Source organism: Mchenga conophoros, linkage group LG16, assembly GCF_057382185.1.
Source record: "Mchenga conophoros isolate Kocher_MC1m ecotype Shallow Benthic linkage group LG16, M_conophoros_male_GT1.1, whole genome shotgun sequence".
Classification (NCBI taxonomy): Eukaryota; Metazoa; Chordata; class Actinopteri; order Cichliformes; family Cichlidae; genus Mchenga; species Mchenga conophoros.
In genome coordinates this window covers 25,350,226-25,370,959 of record NC_140541.1, presented here as the reverse complement: position 1 = coordinate 25,370,959, position 20,734 = coordinate 25,350,226, and the positions used below count along the sequence as shown (strand labels likewise).

Here is a 20,734-nt window from a genome sequence, read left to right as displayed (position 1 = left end):
ATCAGTATGAGGTACTGTACCGGCTGTGGTGGAGGCGTGCTGAAGCAGCCCCAGGCATTGTGTGAGTTTGATAGACCTTTATGTTTTATTTTGCTAATCTGTGTTCACTGGGACCAAAAAAAAAAAAAAAAAAGGATCCTCATCTGATGGAAAAAAAAAAAAAAAAAAAATCCCTAAAATAGTGCCAAAAACAAACTAACTTTTACTACATCATTTATTTATTATATTCCTTTACCCTACACTTGTTTTAGTAACTGTAACTAAGTCAGCCTTGGATTCAGAGGTAATTCTGAAATGTACAGCACAAAAAAAAATAAATGTAATAACCGGTAGATCGATGAGAAAACCATTTAGAGGTCAGCTTGAGGGAGCCTGTGACGCTCTAAACTTCTCCCACCATTTCTCACAATGCAGGCGCAGACTTGTAGGTGTTATAGAGAGACAGAAAACGATGCATTAATGTGCGACTATTGTACATGTTTACAGATATACAGTTATCCTGTCGTACACAGTGACATTTCAACGACTAGAGTTGTTCTACATTCTACACAGAAGACTAGGGCTTCACACCACGTTCAAGAGTCCTGTCAGTGTATTTTTGCAGCTTTGTGTTTTCATCAAATCAACCCCAGAGGATGCTGTTATCAAATAGAGCTGGTAAAATTGGGTTGTTATAAAAAAAACAAAACAAAAGTAATTAATTTTTTTATGTTCTTTTTTTCCACAAGTGAATAAACGTCGTGGTTTGTTGTTAAAAGTCTCAAAAAACCTGGAGGTACGGTTGGGAAAAACAAACAAAAAAAACAAAAACAAGAGGTACAGTCGGTTAGTTTCTGTTTCTATCAACTGATTTTTCTTTTTTTTTCGTTCTCTTTAATTTCTTTGAAGGTGAAATCAGTACACAACATCCACATTCAGAACCACATCGGGCAGGTATGTACCCCTTAGATCCTGCTCTTCATTCCTTTCTAGCAAACAAAACAAAAAAAACTGACTTGGAAATTCTTTTGTATCATTAAGAGGTTGTATGGCGTCCAGGCAAACAGTCCGACAACGTTGACTACGGTTATTTTAGTTGATTTTTTCTTTTACAAAGTTTCACTAGTCGGCTGGACCTGAAGAGAGTAGAGATTACTGTAGATCTTTTATCTTTTTTTATTTCATTAAAAAAGAAAATTAAAAACGCTCAAAATGATTAGTTAACAAGGCATACAAAAATGTGGAAAAAGGGAGAAATGAAAGATTGGACTGAGGTACCCTGAAGCCTGAGGTAGATCACAATACTGACATGCGCACTGTTCACATCCCGACCACAAGTTAACGCGGTGGTTCACTTTTACTGCTTTCCTATTTTTTCAGGTTTTTATTCATTATATTATTATTCATAGTCTAGTTTTTGTTTTAGTTTTTTTCAAGAAAATAAACACTTCCCTTCAAAATAATATGGCAGTGTCCCACTGAGGAAAAAAAGAAAAGGACTTTGTCTTCTTTTTGTTTCTTATCAATAGCTCTCATGACAAAATAGGAAAAAATAGATTCATAAATATTACTCTCTCTTTTTATATATATATACACACACACGCACGCACGCACGCGCACACACACACGGAGGAAGCTGTGCGTATTGGCAATAACCTTGCGTCTGGAAGATGAAGCTGATGGGTGATGTATGAAAGGTGACAAAATAAGGCAACAAGCTTCTATGTTCTTCAAAGTAAAGCACAAAGGGACACCAGGACCTGCGTGTCCAGCGTGCCCGCAGAGCAGGCGGCCAACTCGCCAAAATAAAATTTTTTAATAAAAATCTTTTTTAAAAAAAGTGAAAAGAACAGAGAGCAAGAGGATGACAATCTGTGTCGTGTGCCGTTTGGCCTGGCCTGCTGGACACGGCAGGGGTGATATCTGTATTTTTTTCTAAAAAGGCTGCATTTTGTACATTCACAGCTGTCATGCCATTTTTAGAAAGCTCCCTGACAAGAGAGGGTTAAAGCCAAACGCGGCTGCGGCTGGTCGTGTACCACAGGTCATACAGCGCCTCCCTAAAATCCAACCTCGCTGCCACCCCACACACCAGAGGTCTGCACCCTCCCTCCCCCTAACCCTCCCAACCCTGCCCCGAACCCTGTCCCCCTCCTTTACTGGGCCCTCAGCTCACATTCTGTGCTGGCCCTTGCGACGTCCTCATAAGGCCAAGCGTGTGGCGGCGCGCGTCCGAAGAAGACCGGTTAACGGGCGAACGCGCACCGCTCGTTAAGACGTCAGTTTTTGCTCTGATTAAAGAGGAGACGACGAGCGTGAACACAGACGACGTCTACTGCACAGCATGACAGAATTTTACTGATTACAAAAAAAAGAAAGAAAAAAAGAAAAATCCCTCAGTTGCATTTAACCTCTCTTGAGCAAAAGTGGCAGTCAGTTCAAGGTTATCAAAAAGCTACGGAAATTTTTTTATCCCATTTTAAAAAAAAAAAAAGAAGAAGAAAAAACCCAAACAAAAACAAAAGAAAAGACATGGTGTCTGATGAGAGAGAGTGATGAGAAGTGAAGCAGAAATTAGAAGAAAAGAGAGAAAAAAAAAAAAAAAAAGCTTAGTATCAGATATGAATGGTGAGATATATTTGAAAGGGACGTTATCTTTTGCGTTGGCACACACACAGGCTTGTTACAAAGACTCAGAACCATTCACCTTATTTACTTATAGGGGTTTTCTTTTCAAATTTCAGTGGCCTAAAAATGGGAACAAACAAGGGGAGGCTGTCAATCAATCGATTACTCAGTCAATCAATCTCAGGTACAAGCAAAATACTAACACCAAGCTCTACTGTCATTTTGATGAATAAAATAACAGAGCATGCTCTCAGTGTGTATCCATACACGTTTCTACTGCATTAATACTGCTAAGGATATTTGATCTCACAATCTAAATATCTCAAACACGCGTGAGAGAAGGAGTCCGCTGTCGCTGGCTCTCGCTCTAACCCAAAATATCAATCACAATGCCTCGTACACGCTCGTGTTAAAATAGAGTTGCATTTTCTCCTTTTCTTTTTTTAGGCCTATGTTAGTCCAACTAAAGAGATAACGTTATGCAGGGAGACAAACTAGTTTTTTTTAAACCGTGAAGACAACAGTTCCCAAATTTTCTGCCATTTCCGCCTTTCTTGTAGGTTTTTTTTTTTGGTCTTTTTGTTTCTTTATTAATTTTTTTTTTTTAAGCTTCAGTACGATTTCTCCCAATCTATCTGCTCTCACAGGGCTGGCAGTGCACACAATGCCCTCAGCCTTTGGCTCTCACTTGTGTCCCCCCTAGCGAAGTTCTTTGGTTTTGATCCCGGTGCTGCTGGTCAGCCCTGCATGTCCCCCTTGGCCTTGGCCTTAGTCTGGATAGGTCTCTGTTCATTTGGGAGGGCTACATTCATTGGCTGGTGCCCACTGGAGCCACCCGGCTGGTCACTTGGAGTGGTGCGGTGACACAGCGGCGCCCTGCTGGTGCTTCTGTTCCTGCTGTTTGACCTGCTGAATGATCTCCCGGATCTTCCTCTGTGCAGTCTGTAGGAGAGATCAAGAATTAACACTGCAGCAGAACATAACAGGTTCAAGTAAGAATAATGAACAAAGTAAAGGACAATCATCAATAAAAATACAAGTGTAGACAGATACATTTAGGTAAATGCAGTATGCAAGCTTTATCTGAAAGAAAGCGTTACAGATATGAGCAGAGCAACATCCAAAGCTGTGTGTGTGTGTGTGTGTGTGTCTCCGCTTGTTTGTCAATTTTAATATTGCAGAAAATGCATGAGCCGATTTAAACTGCGCTCAAAAAGAAAAGAAAAATACAATTTTATACCATTTTTAAAGCACTTGGATGCATTAATCTGACTGCAGCCAACTGAGCCAACTAAATGTGATACGTGTGAAAGCCAGTGAACAGCTACCCATTTGTTTTCATTTTATTATTACTAGTTACTCATATAGACAGTTACATAACAGTTACATGCAGCACATTCAGATTAGATTTCTCCAACATCAGAAAACTTTCATGTCCAGCTGGTTACAATGAAAACAAATTGTACTACCAGCTGTCTACATCTGCCAAGCAAAAGATATGCGCAGCTAAGAGCTCAGCCAAGGGGGGCAATATTAATGTTAACATCCTCTCCTGCTGTCACAACCATGAGCCTCTCATTACAGGCAGATGGATGCTGCCTTCTACACAGTGATAGTAACGGCAGGCGGCTCGGCAGAAAGGAAATCCTTTTTACATAACAGAGGTCTGCACAAGTTTATAATAACTGGGTCACGAAAAAGGTTTTAAGGTTTTTAATCCATTACAGGCACTTTGAGCAACACAATATGGCTGCCATTTAGTTCAATTGTAGCAGGCAGACATTTATGCATCTCAAAAAAAAAAAAAAAAAAAAAAAAAAAAAAAAAAGGGGGGGGGGGGGGGGGGGCGGCGGCTGCTCACACTAAAATAATCTAGATGGTTTTAGCACTGCAGGCCAGAAGAGAATACACATAAACATAGGGGAAGCATGTTGCGGCTGAACAAAGAGCCATTAGACAGAATACACCAGGTTTTATGATCATATAAAAATGTGGACATTACACCGCGTTTTATTGTTTTATGCGATTTAACAATGCCTTTTGTACGCTGTGGCTGCAGCTATTCTTTTGATACCTGTGCAGCAGCAGAACTAATTAGCCAAATAATGAGTATCGCTGGTTTAATTTTGGGTACCTGGCTGGCAAAGAAATGCCCACTGATTTTCACAAAGACCTCGTCGTTCTCATCAGGAGTTTGGTCCCGCGGTACGATGACCTCCGCGCTCGTAAGGTTCTGCAACTCGTTTACCTGAAACACCGACACAGACTCCCGTTATCACAGCCTCACTTTGAATTTTACCTCCAACCTCTAAATTGTGTTTAACTGAAACACCCCTTGAAGCCAATAAGTAATTGCAGTAAACACCAGTACGTGAGACTCTCACAGATAAAAATTTTATCATGTAAACATAACTAGCTCATTTAAATAAAAAGTTGGAGCAAGGCATTGTTGTTGCTGCAGTTTAAAGGACAATTCAAGCGCATGCTTACCGTCTTACCACCTTTACCGATGACCCTGCCAGCTGCACTTGAGGGAACCTTTATGTGCGTCTCCAGTTTGACCTCCTCCTTCGCAGAGAAGAAGTTTTCCTCTTTCAGCTTTCCAAATATCCGACCTTGGGCCTGGAATACAGAGGAGGGAATGAGGCAAGGAGAGACTGGGGAAAATGGGGACAAACAATGATCCACTGCTGTTATGAAAACTATTTATGAAGTTAATCCCCCCTCAAAAATTATTTAACACAAAGATTCATGCACATATGCAGGTTTTACCTTAAACTGAGCTTCTGGTGTTCCAGTAATGATGACCATCCTCTCAGTAACATCTGGACTCTCAGCCGGAGCGATCTGACACGCACAGAAAGACGCAAATCAGATTTCTAGCTTCTGAACAAATTCATGCAGTATGAGATCATGTAAAGCTTGTGGCCAATAAAATCATGAGAAGAAAATCCCACAAATATATTGAATGCAACTGAAGAATCCAACAAAATGAATTGTCTCTGATTGCATTATCTGAAATGTTTCTCTTTCAACATTTTGAAATATGGAAATTGCTCCACCCCAGATCCATGAAATGCTGCTGGGTGAATGATGAGTTGAGGTTTATTTATAAAAAAAAAAAAAAAAAAAAAAAAAGACACTCGCTCATTAGATTAGCAACACTCCATCCTCCTCTTTCCCCTTTCTTACTGAGCACACTGTTGACAGGCAACAAACGCACCTTGATGGAAGCTCCGGCAAAGTGGGCAAGTTGTTTGATGTGCTGACCCTTCTTGCCGATCAGGGCCCCGACTGCCTGAGTTGGAATAAAGAGGTAGACAACCTCCTGTTCTGGAGCCTGTTGCTGAAAAAGGACCACACAGAAAAGAAAACATTTAAAGTACTTTTATTAAACTTTACTATTTATTTGACTGTGAAAGAAAAGAAAATGATTCAAATTGTCGCAAAAACGGTTTTGAACACACTTGACAGATACTTGAAGAACGGCTGAAAAAGCTGACACCACATGCAAGGGAGGCTAAATTAAGCCCTCTTTGGGTAAACATCGCCCTCTGGCCACGTCTGAATGGAATATTTCCTATTAGGGGTGATGCCTGCCCTGTGTTTTTGTTTTTCTTAGCATGGTAACACTCATGTAGTTGAGATTTATAAAGTGAATTTTTACGAGCCACGGGATAACTCTGGGCTAAAAAGTCCCCTTCCAGGAATATTTGTGGTGTTCTGGTGACTGGGTGATGGTAAACAGGAATCCAGACTCTCTGTCCTACACAGACGCTGACTGAGGCGTTCTAACAGTCTGCTATTTACAAATCCACCTCATTTAGATCTGCCTTTATCTGTTTCACAGCAGGGTTCATGGTTTTACCTCCCATGCATATAAGCTATTTGCAGAATCCACACAACCAGAAGAAACGTAAATCCTAAAGGGCTCTCTTTTCCAAAACATGGATTTCACCTGTTTTTGATTATTAAAGCAATCATCTATTAGGACAAACAAAAAACAAAACAAAACAAAGGATTCAGAGAGGAAACACTGACTGTAGTGCAGATTTGAGGGAACATACTGAGTGCTGGTGGGGGATGGCACTTGCTGGAGGAACCCCATACAGGCCACTGAGATGTGAAGAGTGACTCTGAAAGTGAAGTGACAAGCATGCCTATCAGATGGCATGTTAACACACATGTTAAAAGGCACAGGCACGAACACAAGTCAAGCTCTTTCTTCGGGGGGAATTTCAGGGTAGAAACTCGCAGTGAATCACACACTGAGTGTCTTGACTACGAAGCACGCACATGCATTCTCACGCACTGTCTCACGCCGCTTTGGCTCGCGCTCGTCAGGCAATGAGTGGAGACTTTGTTTTACTGACAGACTGACTCATCTCTGGAGAAGATGGGGGAATTCTGGTTGCTTCAAACTGTGTACAAAATCATGCAGGAAGACCTGAGTCAACACTGTAGTGTATTTTAAAAATGCACTTCAGAGGAGCCTGGTTTACCAAGTGTTGGAGATAAATTGCTTTATCAAGTCAATCTTTATCATGCACTTGATGTGGGTAAACCAGCAAAGGCAAAGTCATGCTCAAAGAAGCATTTTCAAAAATAACTTTTTCTTCCCTTTTATGGCCATGCGCTCAGGTAGTCTGTGGGAAAAGGGGAGGGGGGACCAAAAAAGCCTTCCCCCCCCAAAGAAAACAGAGGATACTCACTAAGAATGGGTTGTACCCTGCTGGCGCCACAGCAGGCACAGCGCTACGTGGTCCAGCAGCAGGGGGAAGCACCGGCAGACCAGAGGAGAAGATGCCCAGAGCGTTCAGGTTCAAGCCCGGGATCAAGTTGGCCTGTTGCTGAGCGGACAAAAAAAAGAAGTGGCAGTGGCAGAGTTTTAAAAAGTTATCACAACAGAAGACAATTGCTTGGCATTTAATTAATGCGATTTTTTTTTTTTAAAGAAGCTGATCGGATTTTAACTTTCATTTAATATCCAAAGCATGCAAAACAAAAAGAAAAAACACTGCAGTGATCTTGGAAAAAACATAAGTTGAAGAAAGATGAAGAAAACATACCAAACACAAATGACTTGTCCAATTAAGCACATTTTAAACTTTTTTCTTAAAGTTAATAATGCAAGCAATAAACAACAATTTTTCAAGTATTTTTTAATATAACAATAATAACAACTCTGAGCCTTTTATTTAATCTGATACATTAAAGTTGGTCACAAGCACAAAAAATATTTTCTGTTCTCACATCACTTCAAAGAACACCACATTTGTGCTGACAAATAAGGATGCAGAGCTGGAGGAAGTATTCAACAATAGTTATGATGACTGAGGAAATGTCTGAATAATTTATCAATGAAAAATATGTCCTACACGTTATTAATTATTAGAGATGGACCGAGCCGATATTACGTATCGGTCCGATACTGACCTAAATTACTGGATCGGATATCGGAGAAAAATAAAAAATGTAATCCGATCCATTAAATATCACGAAAGCACCTCACAAAACTTGCAACACACCGTAACTCACCTCAGAACGTTAGCACGTCGGAGCAGTATGCATCACGTGATAGAGCGGCTGTGGCATGCGGGACCTGTCAGTGGTCTGGATAGCATTTGGAGCTTCACTAGCAACCCAGCATTTCATCTCCGACAAAGTTATCCCGAGAGAAGTAAAGCAAGTGTGTAAGTCCATCTCTGAATGTTTGTAAAGCATTCCTGCGTTAAGCTTAACAAGCGACTGCCTCTTCTTGCTGCTACTTCAATCATGAAACTGCTTAACGATCAGCTGATCGGCTTTTCTGTCGCGAGTCCGTGTCTCTAGTTTGCTTTTGGCCCACGTTGCACCAGAAAGAGGAAACCAGCGGCTGAACAACAGCAGCACGTTTAAGCTTGATCAGCTGTTGTTAGAATTTATTTAATATTACTTTCTACTCGAGGATCTTTTTCTACGTAGCTGACGCTGGTAACTGTGCAGGGGCGGATCTAGCAAAGTTTAGCCAGGGGGGGCCGATAGGGCATTAACAGGGAAAAGGGGGAACAAAGACATACTTTTCTTTCTTATTCTCATTTAAAATGTCGAGCTTTTAATAAATAATTATCTGACACCCAAAGTTTTAATTTGATGCAAAATGTATAGAAGTCCATTACTGTATATAGTAACTATTAAGTCTAATATATATACCCTAGTAAGCTATAGTACTTTTTCCTTTGGGAAGGTACCATCTGTGCAGTCTGCAATTTTGTTGAAGAAAGATGTTGAATCTATTTAATATTTCTTGAAAAATAATTGATTTCTGTGCTTTTTTTTTCACACTGCATCAAATTAAGGTTGATTACGTCGATTAAGCATCATGAGGTGGAGCGTGAGGGGTGGTTCCCTATTTTTTATTTATTTATTTTTGTTGTTGCTGGGAGTTGGAACCCTATTAGTTAGGTTGCTTAATATTTATGCTAAGTACTCTTTAAAATACCAGAATAGGGAGGATGGTGTAGGTTTAAGTTTATTAGATTGATCAGTATTGCTGTACTATGAAATATTTTTTTTTGCATACAGGTATAACAGAATAGCTTTAGTGTAGTTGTTGTTTTAAACTTGAGTATGAACTTATACAAAATGCAGCAAAATATTTAAAAAACAGTTTTGTTGATTAAAAAACACTATATCGGATTCATATCGGTATCGGCAGATATCCAAATTTATGATATCAGTATCGGTATCGGACATAAAAAAGTGGTATCGTGCCATCTCTATTAATTATTACCATAATAATGACATACTCTGCAAAATCCTCTTCATTTATTGATAATTAAAATACTGTTTAGCTGCATGTCTTTTAAAGAAAAAGCGAAGGAATAAATCTTCCTCTAGGGGTTTAGAAAAATCTTCTACTGCATGAGCTACATTACAATAAAAAAACCACTAAACTCTAAAAAATGCTTGTTGCAAGCTTAAAATTGGTCTGTTTTCTTAACTCCTTAAAAAGATCATGCTCCTGTGGTACATGGTTTTTACAAGAGAGATGTTTTAAAAGCATAACCAAAAAAAAACCAAAAAACAACAACAACAAAAAGCAAACAAACCCCAAAACAAACAACAACAGAAAGAAAAATCTTCCCCCAAAGGCAAGTCAGCTATTCTGGTTTCATGGCCATGACAAGACAGGACTGCCTCCTTTCACTTCCTTTATCCCAGAACGCTCTCTGTAATATCCAGACTGTCACGCTAGATGGCCCTAAATGCTTACTGTAGAGCTGACACTCAACCTGACAGGTGCCAGAACTGCTCTTAACATCCAGAACAACATGGCAGCACGCTGCGTTATGATTATTTCTGAACAAATATTGAGACTGTCACTGTGAAGGAAAAACTAATCAACTAATGCGCTAAAGGGAAAGAAACCAACTAATTCCGTGTTACTACACGAGTCACATCCTGAGGAGCATCGTCATCGTTAATACAGTCACTTTATCAGCATTCATCTCTTTGCAGTACAACAGAGAACATGCAGAGTGTGCCATCATGGCTATCGCTCTTCCTCAGAGGATGACCTCTCAGGCTGCACCGCTGGTGATGTCATTGGGGCAGTGTGAAAGAGGAGCTGGGCGAGAGGGCGGCCTGCACATATCAGGTGGATGCTGGGAAAAGCAGTGTGTTACAGCAGTAACACAGACACATACACAGCGGGGAACTAAGTGTGAGTCAGAAGCTCCATGAAAGAGGCAGACACACACACACACACACAGACACGGAGCGCTCAAACACTTGACTCACTGATGAGCTGTCCAGCGATCGTTTACTGTTATCCATTTACCAAGCTGGTATTACTAATGCTGGCGCTAACATGCGCTGAATGGGAAGGCAATATTATCCCGCCGTATATCATCGCTTCTCTCTGTTGTTCACCTGTCAGTCTGCGTGAGTCAACATACTAGCACATACTAACACAAACAATCAGGAGGCCTGCAGACGGTACCCTCAAGACTTACATTTATAGCAGCAATATCATTCTCGTAGGCTTCCCTCAGCTTCTTCATGATTTCCATCTCAGCTTTACAACACGCATCTACGCTGCCCTTCACCGTGATGGTCCTCTCAGGGTTGTAAATAGTTAAGTCTTGTAACCTGAAAGGAAAATCACACACACACAGAAATGATTACTGTATAGACGTGCAGAGGATTCTCAAAACAGATTTAAAAGAATAATGATATATTTAGGTTCTGACTAAGTTTCCACAGGCTGGATACTACATTTCCCATAATGCAACTCAGCTGTGTCTTTCAACATGCTGCATTCACGTCATACAGGATGGATGGCAGTGAAGAGAAGCTTGCAGCGTTGTTAATAATAACTTGGCCGAGTGAGAGTTAAACTGCACTGACAGTAAAACAGAATATCAATTAAATTTAGGTTTAACGCTGAACAACATATATTGGCTGACATGTTTTGTTCGTTTTTAGATTCTTGTTTATTACTAATATAACTCAGTCAAGAATATGGGAGCTTTAAAAATGCAGTGTTGGCTTAGACTATGATTCACATGTCAAAAAAAAGACAGATACGATGATTTGTAGTCATGTTCCAACTATGCTCTGGGTTTAAAACATAGCATCTGATACATTTTCACTTCACCAGATTCTAAAAGAGACATTTTTGGAAATGCTGTCAACAAAAACAAAAGGGGTCTGCATTTCAGACTGGACGTTTTTTTAAACCACAAGAGACATCACACTTTGTTTCCTGATTGGGTCTTGTTGGTCACACGGTGGGCCGTCACAGACTCATCACGCACCTACCAGTCACATGACCCTTTCACAGAAGACAACAGCTTATACCACCGGACAACATGCATGGATAATGCTATGCTAGCACCTGATTTAAATCAAATCCTGCATTTTACATTACGTGAACATAGGGCTGCTCAATTAATCGAATTTTAATCACGATTACGATCTGGGCTTTCAACGATCATTAAAAATGACTGAGCCGATTATTAGCCCCTCCCTCGTGCTTTACTCTCGCGCTGCTCCGTGTGGCAAATCTAGCGCACCTCTCTGCATTTCGAACACGTGTCACAACAATTAAGAGCAGCGGTCCCAAACCTTTTTTGCGCCACGGACCGGTTTGTGCCCGACAATATTTTCACGGACCAGCCTTTAAGGTGTCGCGGATAAATACAACAAAATAAAACTAGTACCGGTACCGAAAAAAAGAAGATTTATTCATAACACACGTGAAAAGACCCAGGAAAACCGAGTAAACGATAACAAAATAACGCTGAAAACCGATAAAAACCCTGAAAACTATACATTTCACACCTGAGCCTCAACTCTCGCGGCCCGGTACCGGTCCGAGGCCCAGGGGTTGGGGACCGCTGATTAAGAGGACCCGAGGGAAGCTCGGAAAGCTAAGCAGAAGTTATTTGGAGAGGAGAGTGACTGTCGTTGGTTGAAAAGAGAGGTTAAACAAAACTTCAGTGGTGTGGAAGCATTATTGGTTTGCGGAGTCAGACGTGGATCAAGTAGACATAGTGTGTAAACTTTGCTACGGTGTCGTAGCTGCACCACAGAGCAACACTGCAAAGTTCACTAAACATAGATGTTTACATTTTTCATTTATTTTTTATATTGCAAACATCTGCACTGTTATCAGTATTTTCACACTATTTTATAATATTTTATGACAATCTTTAAAGTCATTGTTCAATACATTGTTATTGTTAAATAAATATCGTCAAATAATCGAGATCTCAATTTCAGTGAAAATAATCGTGATTATCATTTTTGCCATAATCGAGCAGCCCTACGTGAACAGTGTAATGTGACATACTGTTCACATTTCAGGCTATTGAAAAAGTCTATGTCCCTTTAAACTACTACTGCTTAATTCATGTTACTCCTTTAATTCTCTGTATTCTGGCCACACATTCCCTGAAACCTAGCGCCATGTGGCAGCAACTCAGACCTCAACTAGTGTGACAGGTCTGTTTGGTTGCAACACAAAGATAATATGTCAGCGAAACAAAACAAAACAAAACAAAACAGGTAAAGCAAACATTAGTGACCTGCCAGTGTGCTCACATGCCATTTTTTCTTGTTCCACAGCTTTGACAGAAGTGCACACACTGTCTGTTCTGAAGTCTTTTCATTTCCCTCCCTTTCAGTAATCGACTGTTGTTTAAGATATATTAGCTTAACGCCTGACATGATCAGCTCAGGTTTCACTCGCGATGGCGGAGCACTGCAGACACATCAGCACATGAGCATAAATGCAAACAACTATGTCGCCCACTACAGCAGAGGCTCCGCAGGGATCCAACGCAATGCTATAAATTAAGCTCAGCGAGTCAAGTGGATTAGCAGCAGAGGGACTTACATATACAAATGGAAGCCAAAAAAAGCAACAGTGTGATTGATGTTTTTCTTCTATTTGTGCAACAGCCAGATAATGACTTAATTTGTACATTTCAATGTTAACCTGAGGAATATGAAAGGAAAAAATGCTTATGTCTATGGTTACCTGTTATCTTGAAAGCTGCTGGCAAATTTTTGAAATTCAAGGTGTCTGATACTCAGCTGAACCGGCACCAATGAGATAATACTACTCTAAAAAGTCTGTTACATGAATCAAAGATGCAAAGCCCCATAGACCAGTTATCCTGGACATTACACAAATGTTAACACCTCGGGGCCTTTGAAGCTCAAACTCTCTGCACTATGTTGGTGAACACAGTTGACACTGCAAAAAGACTTAACAGAACCATCAATTCTGAATCCACTATTTGAGCTTCTCAAAAGGGCTCTAGCCCGCTCTTCCTCCACCTCGACGTCTCTTTCTCAAGGCTCATTACATTCTCAAACCTCGCAGACACAGAGCAATTCATTAGCAATAAATGAAAGAAGGTTGGGGAGCACAGTCCGTTAAATGGGGTGCAATCATTACCTCTCTAATATCATGTTCTGAAAAGAAAAAGCTGTAATCGAATTGCCACGTTACTTCTCTAACAACTCTGTTAAGTGTAACCACATGCCGAAGGGTTAAGGAGCACAGACGAAGGAGGTTACAGTGAAAAGGGCTTGAAATCACTGTCTGTTATTTGTGATTTGGTTAAATCAGCGACAGTAAAAATCTTTGATCTCACTCAAAACATAAATCCACTGAGGAGAATTGCAAATATGAGAGGTTACACATGTGTAAGAGCACCATAAGCAAGTTAAAAGCTGGACTTACGAGGAGATGGTTATCTTGGTCCCTGTCTCCTCCTCGATCTTCTTCAGGTTGCGACCCTCTTTGCCAATCAGCCGACCCACAAGGCTGTTGTGGGCAAGGATTTTCAGAGGGATGTCCTCCGTCCTACACACACACACACACACACACACACACACACACACACACACACACACACACACACACACACACACACACACACACACACACACGTGTAAGGTGATATAGTAAAAGGTAGGTGCTACAGAGTATCACCTATGAGCTATGATATGGTGTCATGCAGAATGCAGAAAGGTTAATGCTGACATGCCTCTGTTACAAAGTGTATTGTTCTATGAAAAACAAACCTGTGCTGATGTTAATTTTACTATTCAAAAACTGCATTTCACAGACAACTCCAGGCTCCATCCCCTCGAGCTAGCAGCACCTCGCAATTTGTGTGTGTGAGTGTGTGAGAAAGAATGAAAAGTCACTTTAAAGGGCTTTGTAAAACTTAGATATTGTTAAATGGTGCAAAATCAGTGCAGACTATTTCCTTGAAACGGAATATTCTCTCCTGGACCTTTGTGTTTCGCCAAAATTGAATGTGACAAACTGTTTATTGCCAATGCCACATGATAACCTACCACTTTCCAAGAATTTTTTCTCTGGTATGAATCAAGCAAATTGGCAGTGATTATAGGTAAACAATGTAAAAGGCTGTTTAAGCCACTTACTTTCCACTAATTGAGTCTGATTTATTACTAAACCAACATAATGACTAATAAATATAAAGAATCAAGTTAGAATAAAGAATACCATTTCAAATAATTATCCTTCCTATCAAAGTTGAGAAATTAATGCATATAAGTCCACTGTTTGGTCCTGAATAATATATCACAGCACATTTATCTAGAAGCCAAAGCAGTGATTTTGCTCTCCGGCTGCTGAGTTTAGTCAATTTAAAAAAATATATTCAGGAGGAAAACAGATTGTGTAAGCTTTGTAATTAGAGTGAAACGGAAAGCGAGTCCCAGTTTCTTTAACACACCACAAATTAGGATGATTTGACAAAATTAATTTTCCATGACTTTAAAATATTCTGAAGTACAGACAGGTATAAAAAAGATTGCTTGTATGATTTTGACATTCAAGTCCCTAACTAGAGAAGGAAGAGGCTCAATAAATTAACTACTGATGATTCATGTATGATAGTATCTGCTTTCAGTGTACTGTACCTAAACTGTACATGGTGCAGTTATTACTTATTAAAACAGAAGGACTATCATTACTGTATGATTCATATTCCTCTCCATTGTGTGCCCACGACCCGCTATAGCCATTTTGGCCTGCTGGGTGAAATTGGGATTCGATTCCCCACACGACCACCACCCGCATCTACCTATGTAACGTAATGATAACAGCAAATATTTTTCCATTGCTACTGGGCTACCTGCTACCATACATTAGTAGTCACTTTAATGATTAAACAAGCCTTGTTATATAATGACACTATCATAACTACAAATAATAATACAAAAGCACACCATGCTGCAGTATTGTTTCGCCCGTTTGTGCTATTGGTTGTAAAATTAAAACTAGATGTTTTCACAAGATATCCCAGCAAAAACAGATCCTTCTAGCCTGTTATGGTGGATTGCCAGTCGGCCTGGTGGTGTCATGATATATCATGAAGAAATTAAACTGTGTAGATATAAATTATATTACATTTTAGTCAAATATAAATGATACAATGCTTTTATCAAGTGTTATAGCTGCATAAATACTGAAAACAAGTCATTGTAGCTATTTGCTGCCTGGTTGCTAGGCAACATATTGCCATCATAATAGCTGATACATTAGATATTATTAGATATTAGATAGGCTCATGAAGGTTCTTATCTAATACCTAAGATGTACCTCTTTGCCAGGTTTGGTTGCTCAACCCCTATAAAGGTAGGAGGAGAGAAACTATTTTACACTAACAGAAACGTTTCCATGAACTGTGGCAGACTTCATAACTCCACCTGAGGACAACCAATGTGTAACAAATCATTTAATTAAACCTCTGTGTGTGGAACAGGTCACCTGTCTGAGATGCAGAAAGGTACAGATTGCAAATGACTGTCCTGTCTGGAATGATTAATAGTTATGAAGATTATTAATGCTATTGTGCTACATTTAGAAATGGACAACTCTCCTGCTTTGGGTAAAAAAAGAAAAAGAAATAATAATAAAAAGAAATAAGGACATAAAATAGGGATGTTGTAGGAAACGCCCTTATGCTCCAACTATTTAAACTTAGAGGAAACACTCCTGCAAACGTGCACAAGCAACAAGCACACTAACCTAAGAAACCTCCTGGGGTGTGGTGTTTAGCAGCCAGATGCTGGAGGTTTCTTTTGTGCTAGATGAAAGATTTCATGATAGTGATGGTGGTGTGTGTGTGTGTGTGTGTGTGTGTGTGTGTGTGTGTGTGTGTGTGTGTGTGTGCATACTGTTCAATTTTGAAAGGGTGAGATTAGTATGGGGTGAGCTGTAGGTCAAGTAAAGGGAGATGGCATTGGTGTAGGTTAAGAGGCCAAGTTTAGTGGTTTGGGTTTCACTAAGTGAAACTACAGGGTACGGTGTAATTGAGTTGTGGCACTGGGTGGTGTTACTTCACAGAGGCGTGGGGACAGAGGCGTGGAGGTTATTGTTACGTGTGACAGCAGGATTTCTGACTTTACTGGTTGCATAATACTTTGACAGGCACTTTCAGTTAAAGAGACAACATTCATATTTAATCCTTCGGCGTTCCTCGTCAAAAAAGTTACCCTTTTGGGTAACTTTGGATTTTTGATTTTCAATATATCAGTCATTTTAAAGACTAGTTGCATGAAACTGACTTATGATGTGCATTTTAGGATTATTTTTAAAATTCATTGATCCCCTCTATGGTGTGGTGTATAGTAAAGGAGATTCACATAAGTGTTACCTTCTACATTCCTCGTACCATTTTGGGCCCCATTGACTCCCATTATAATCACATATTTTCGATATACTGTAATCCTGACATGTGATAAATTTTTTTCTCGTGAATACCTAATGGATCTAAGCCTCAGCCTTCAAAATAAAGGAAAAATAGGTTTTGGATCCAATGAGCACAATATTAGGTACAGCACCACCATAGACATTTTCAGTGTTTTTGAATGCAGGACATGGTTATCTTATTATGCAAAATAAATGACAATAAAACAGCTAACCACCATAAAATAGTCTCGATGTAGTGGAACTGATATAAGAGAGTGGTGTGAATGTGATTGAGAATATATTTATATTTTATATATATATTTATAATATATATTATGGGTTTCCCCCCCCAAAAAAATAAATAAATAAATAAACAGGGGTCTTTATGACAATAAAGCAATAAAAACATAAAAAATATTTACAAAATTATGAAAAACTTTATATCTGTGGTTAGGTCTGAAGTTGTTTAAAAGATCTGATGTGGAAAAAAAATGAAAAATTAATTCATATATGATATTGCTATATCACCTTTTGGATGGGGACCCCTTTGGGTCCCGAGGGATACCAATGGATGTATAATGCAAAAACTCTTATTGCTCCAAAAATAATAATGCAGCCAAATCAATTCTGTTATGAATTCTTTACCCATCCAAGGCTCTAATAACCTCATGCCAAGTAGTTCCATTTGCAACTCATTTTTTGAAAATATTGCATATTATGGTTTTTTACCCCCCAAAGAAAATAAACAGAGGTCTTTATGACAATAAAGCCATAAAAACCTAAAAAATATTAAGAAAATTATGAAAAACTTTATATCAGTGGATAGGTCTGAAGTTGTTTAAAAGATCTGATGTGAAAAAAAATGAAAAAAAAATTCATAAAATCCACTGCTATATCACCTTTTGGATGGGGACCATTTTGGGTCCCGAGGAACGTAAAAGGGTGTAAATTTTGAAGCGTGCCCAAGGGACAGAAAAAAAAAAAAAAAAAAAAAAATAGGGACAGAAAAAAATACATACTATTTAAAGGTATGCTGATGTATACGGAATTCACAGTGTACACATTTACTTTAACGTTTATCACTTTCAGTACATGAGTACAGTAAGTGTGAAACTACAGCTAGCAACCATGTCGCGTGAAAACAGAAAACAGAGGGAAAACGCTCCACTGACACTGTCAAGAAAAAAAAAACTCAACTCCCCATCTTACTATTTAGAATGCAAAACATTATACAGAGATTATTTTCTATAAATCTAAGCCCATCTGTGTGCAAGCAAAATTTCATTTTTATAACTTGTAAAAAATGAGTACGGTGGTCTCTGCAAGTACTCTGGCTTCCTTTCACAGTCCTAAGGCATGCATGTTAAGCTAACTGGTAATCTTAAACTGGTTGTAGGTATGACTGTATGAGTTGTTGTATGTCTCTGCATTATGGCCCATTTATGCTTGACCCATAGGTTGCTTTCCCCACCAATGTGACACAATCACAGAGCTGTATCCGTCTATACTCGCCATCACCGCGCTTTTGTCTATTTGCAAACTTCTTCAGCACTGTTATAGAACTCTCCCTCTCGGAGTTCTGTGCTATCTGGGAATCCCTGCACTCCAGCACAGATGTGTCATTTAAATGTCTGCACAGGCACCTTGAGTTCGGCCATTTTGAGGACACCTGTGCCAGCAACGGAAAACGTGCAAGGTTTCAAAAGTTGGAAGGCTGAAATGACACCAACCACACAGGTTGGTGCCTATGATGTCATCATTTGTAATCCGGCACTCTTTGCTTGGGTGAGAATGAGGAATATAAATAGGTTCTTAGGTATGTGGCACGCCCAATGTGCCCTGCCCCTTTTCCTGGGATAACAACAATAGGGTCCAGCCCCAAACAATGGAAGAAAATGGGTGGATGGATAACTTGTAACTGTAGTGAAAACCTTGTGATTGTGCTGAAATATGAAAATACTGCAGCATAAAAGTTAAAATCATTTGAATGTTTTGGGGGTGGTAACACTTTTTATAACTCCTTCTATAAGTTTTGAGTTTTACAGGTGCTGGTGGGCAGCTTTATTTCTTTGGACAAAGAAGACTTTCACTTCCTTCCAATATCAAAGTATTTTTGTAACTGCATTAAACACATCAAAATGTAGAGAATGGCTAAAATATATATTCTGAACTAGTTTTCAAAGCTGTTCACACAGATCTTTAAGCATTGCTCAAACAGCCAAGGACATAATCAAAAAAACAAAACAGTCACACAAACACATTTAAGCGCAGTTTTTACTATGTATCATCTCAGGGAAATTGATTTGTTTTTTAAAAAATAAATTCAAATACTGTTACACCAGAGAGCAGCCACCCCTGAAAAACAGCACACTTTCAAATAAATGCAGACAGACATGAGTATTATGTGTTAAAGGTTGACGCTCAAACAGAGCAGAAGTTCCGAAAGTTCAAAAGGTGCAGCTTCTCATTAAAGTTGTCAGCCCCAATTAGGTATGTTGACCTTGTTTCTTAAATGTTAAGCTGTGATCACGTGTTAGCCTATGTGAGAGTGTCACTGTGTTTACTGTGTCAGTGGTCCAACCGAGAGAATGCACAGTGAGATTAAAAGGTGCGCAGGCAGGTAAAAGGATAAGATTATAGCCCTGCAGACATTATGGCTAATCGCCCTGTGAGGTTGTAAACATGCTCCACAGGAGCACATGTGAGCATGTTTATATAAAAGAATAGTTGGGCAGACTCACGTCTTGGTCTCGTTGGCCTCCTTCTGCATGATGTCCAGGATCATGCGACAGGCGGCGGAGCAGCCCTCGGGTGTTGAGTGGATGGTGATGGGTTTTTCAGCTGCACCTGCATTTTCCTTCCGATGAATGTCTACCCTGATAGAAAGAGAGACAGACATATATTGGCATTGTAGTAGGTAGGGCAGGGCAATATGGCCAAAAATATTTATCACGATATATATTTGAAAATTTGCGATAACGATATAACTGACGCCAGAAAAAATACTTTACAACTCCACAACTTTATTAGTGCAAAAAAAAAAAAAAAAAAAAAAAAAAAAAGACCATCAATGTTTTTTCACTTAAACAAGCAGCTGTTTTTTTTATGCAAATTCCTTGCTGACAGTTTCACCAAAAGGCATTTCCAGTGGAAATGGGCTGACATATCCTGAGCATAACCATGTATAATATCCACAAAACTTAAAAAGAGGTTACACACACACACAATATGGTAATATTATGTTGAAGCACAGTACGTATCACTCCGTGAGGCTCTTGACTACAATCCATCAAGCGGTGCGGCTTTGTAGCTTATCAAAGTCTGACAGATTTTCGAGCGCCGTGTACCACATAAAATCGGTTCGAGGTGAGTAAGCACAACCAGAATTCATACATAAGACGCACCGGATTATAACTGTCGATTTTTCAGAAAATCAAAAAGATTTTAAGAGCGACTTATTTTCCGAAAAAAACGATAATAACAACGGCCCGCTTGCCTGCTCTACCAAAAATTGTGCTTTGGTGTGTATCTGACCGACAAAAACCAAACCATTTCCACACCACTGAAGTTGCACCATTTTTACAAACCAAATCTGGTTAATCTGTCATTCAACGCTTTCGCCCTTCTTATTGACTATGTGCACGTTAGCATATGCTATTTCCGGTGCGGAAACTCCTGTGGGGAGCTTTGTTTCCGGTGTCCTATTCGCGCCTGGTTTACAGTCCAAAACAAGTTAAGCAAATGAATGAATCACGCGGCGATTTACATTTCTATAGATGTCTTGGGCATTTACCCAATATATCTGTAAATGATGTTCATCGACTTGTCAATATTTTTCCCCCGTGCCTCAGAGCAAAAGAGCAAAGGGATTCAAATGTTATATTTCTCAGCGGTCCCTCG

General features: G+C 39.5%; 1 protein-coding gene across 6 annotated transcripts in view; it reads right to left on the bottom strand.

Annotated features, from left to right (window-relative positions):
* Positions 1-3,168: 3,168 nt before the first annotated feature.
* igf2bp2a (insulin-like growth factor 2 mRNA binding protein 2a) overlaps positions 3,169-20,734 on the bottom strand; it is a 60,178-nt gene continuing 42,612 nt past the window's right edge. For 4 of the 6 annotated variants that reach the window (XM_085248685.1, XM_085248690.1, XM_085248687.1 and 1 more), the window contains 10 exons: positions 19,576-19,710; positions 13,847-13,969; positions 10,605-10,740; positions 7,320-7,457; positions 6,675-6,743; positions 5,831-5,953; positions 5,380-5,454; positions 5,098-5,229; positions 4,742-4,855; positions 3,169-3,549 (listed from right to left, as the gene is read on the bottom strand). In XM_085248685.1, coding sequence (XP_085104811.1) covers positions 3,451-3,549; positions 4,742-4,855; positions 5,098-5,229; positions 5,380-5,454; positions 5,831-5,953; positions 6,675-6,743; positions 7,320-7,457; positions 10,605-10,740; positions 13,847-13,969; positions 19,576-19,710 — 1,144 coding nt within the window. In that variant the 3' untranslated portion in view covers positions 3,169-3,450. Of the gene's footprint in view, positions 3,550-4,741; positions 4,856-5,097; positions 5,265-5,379; positions 5,455-5,830; positions 5,954-6,674; positions 6,744-7,319; positions 7,458-10,604; positions 10,741-13,846; positions 13,970-19,575; positions 19,711-20,734 lie in introns of those variants that run through there. The other 2 variants (XM_085248686.1, XR_014888894.1) reach the window with 2 other exon arrangements.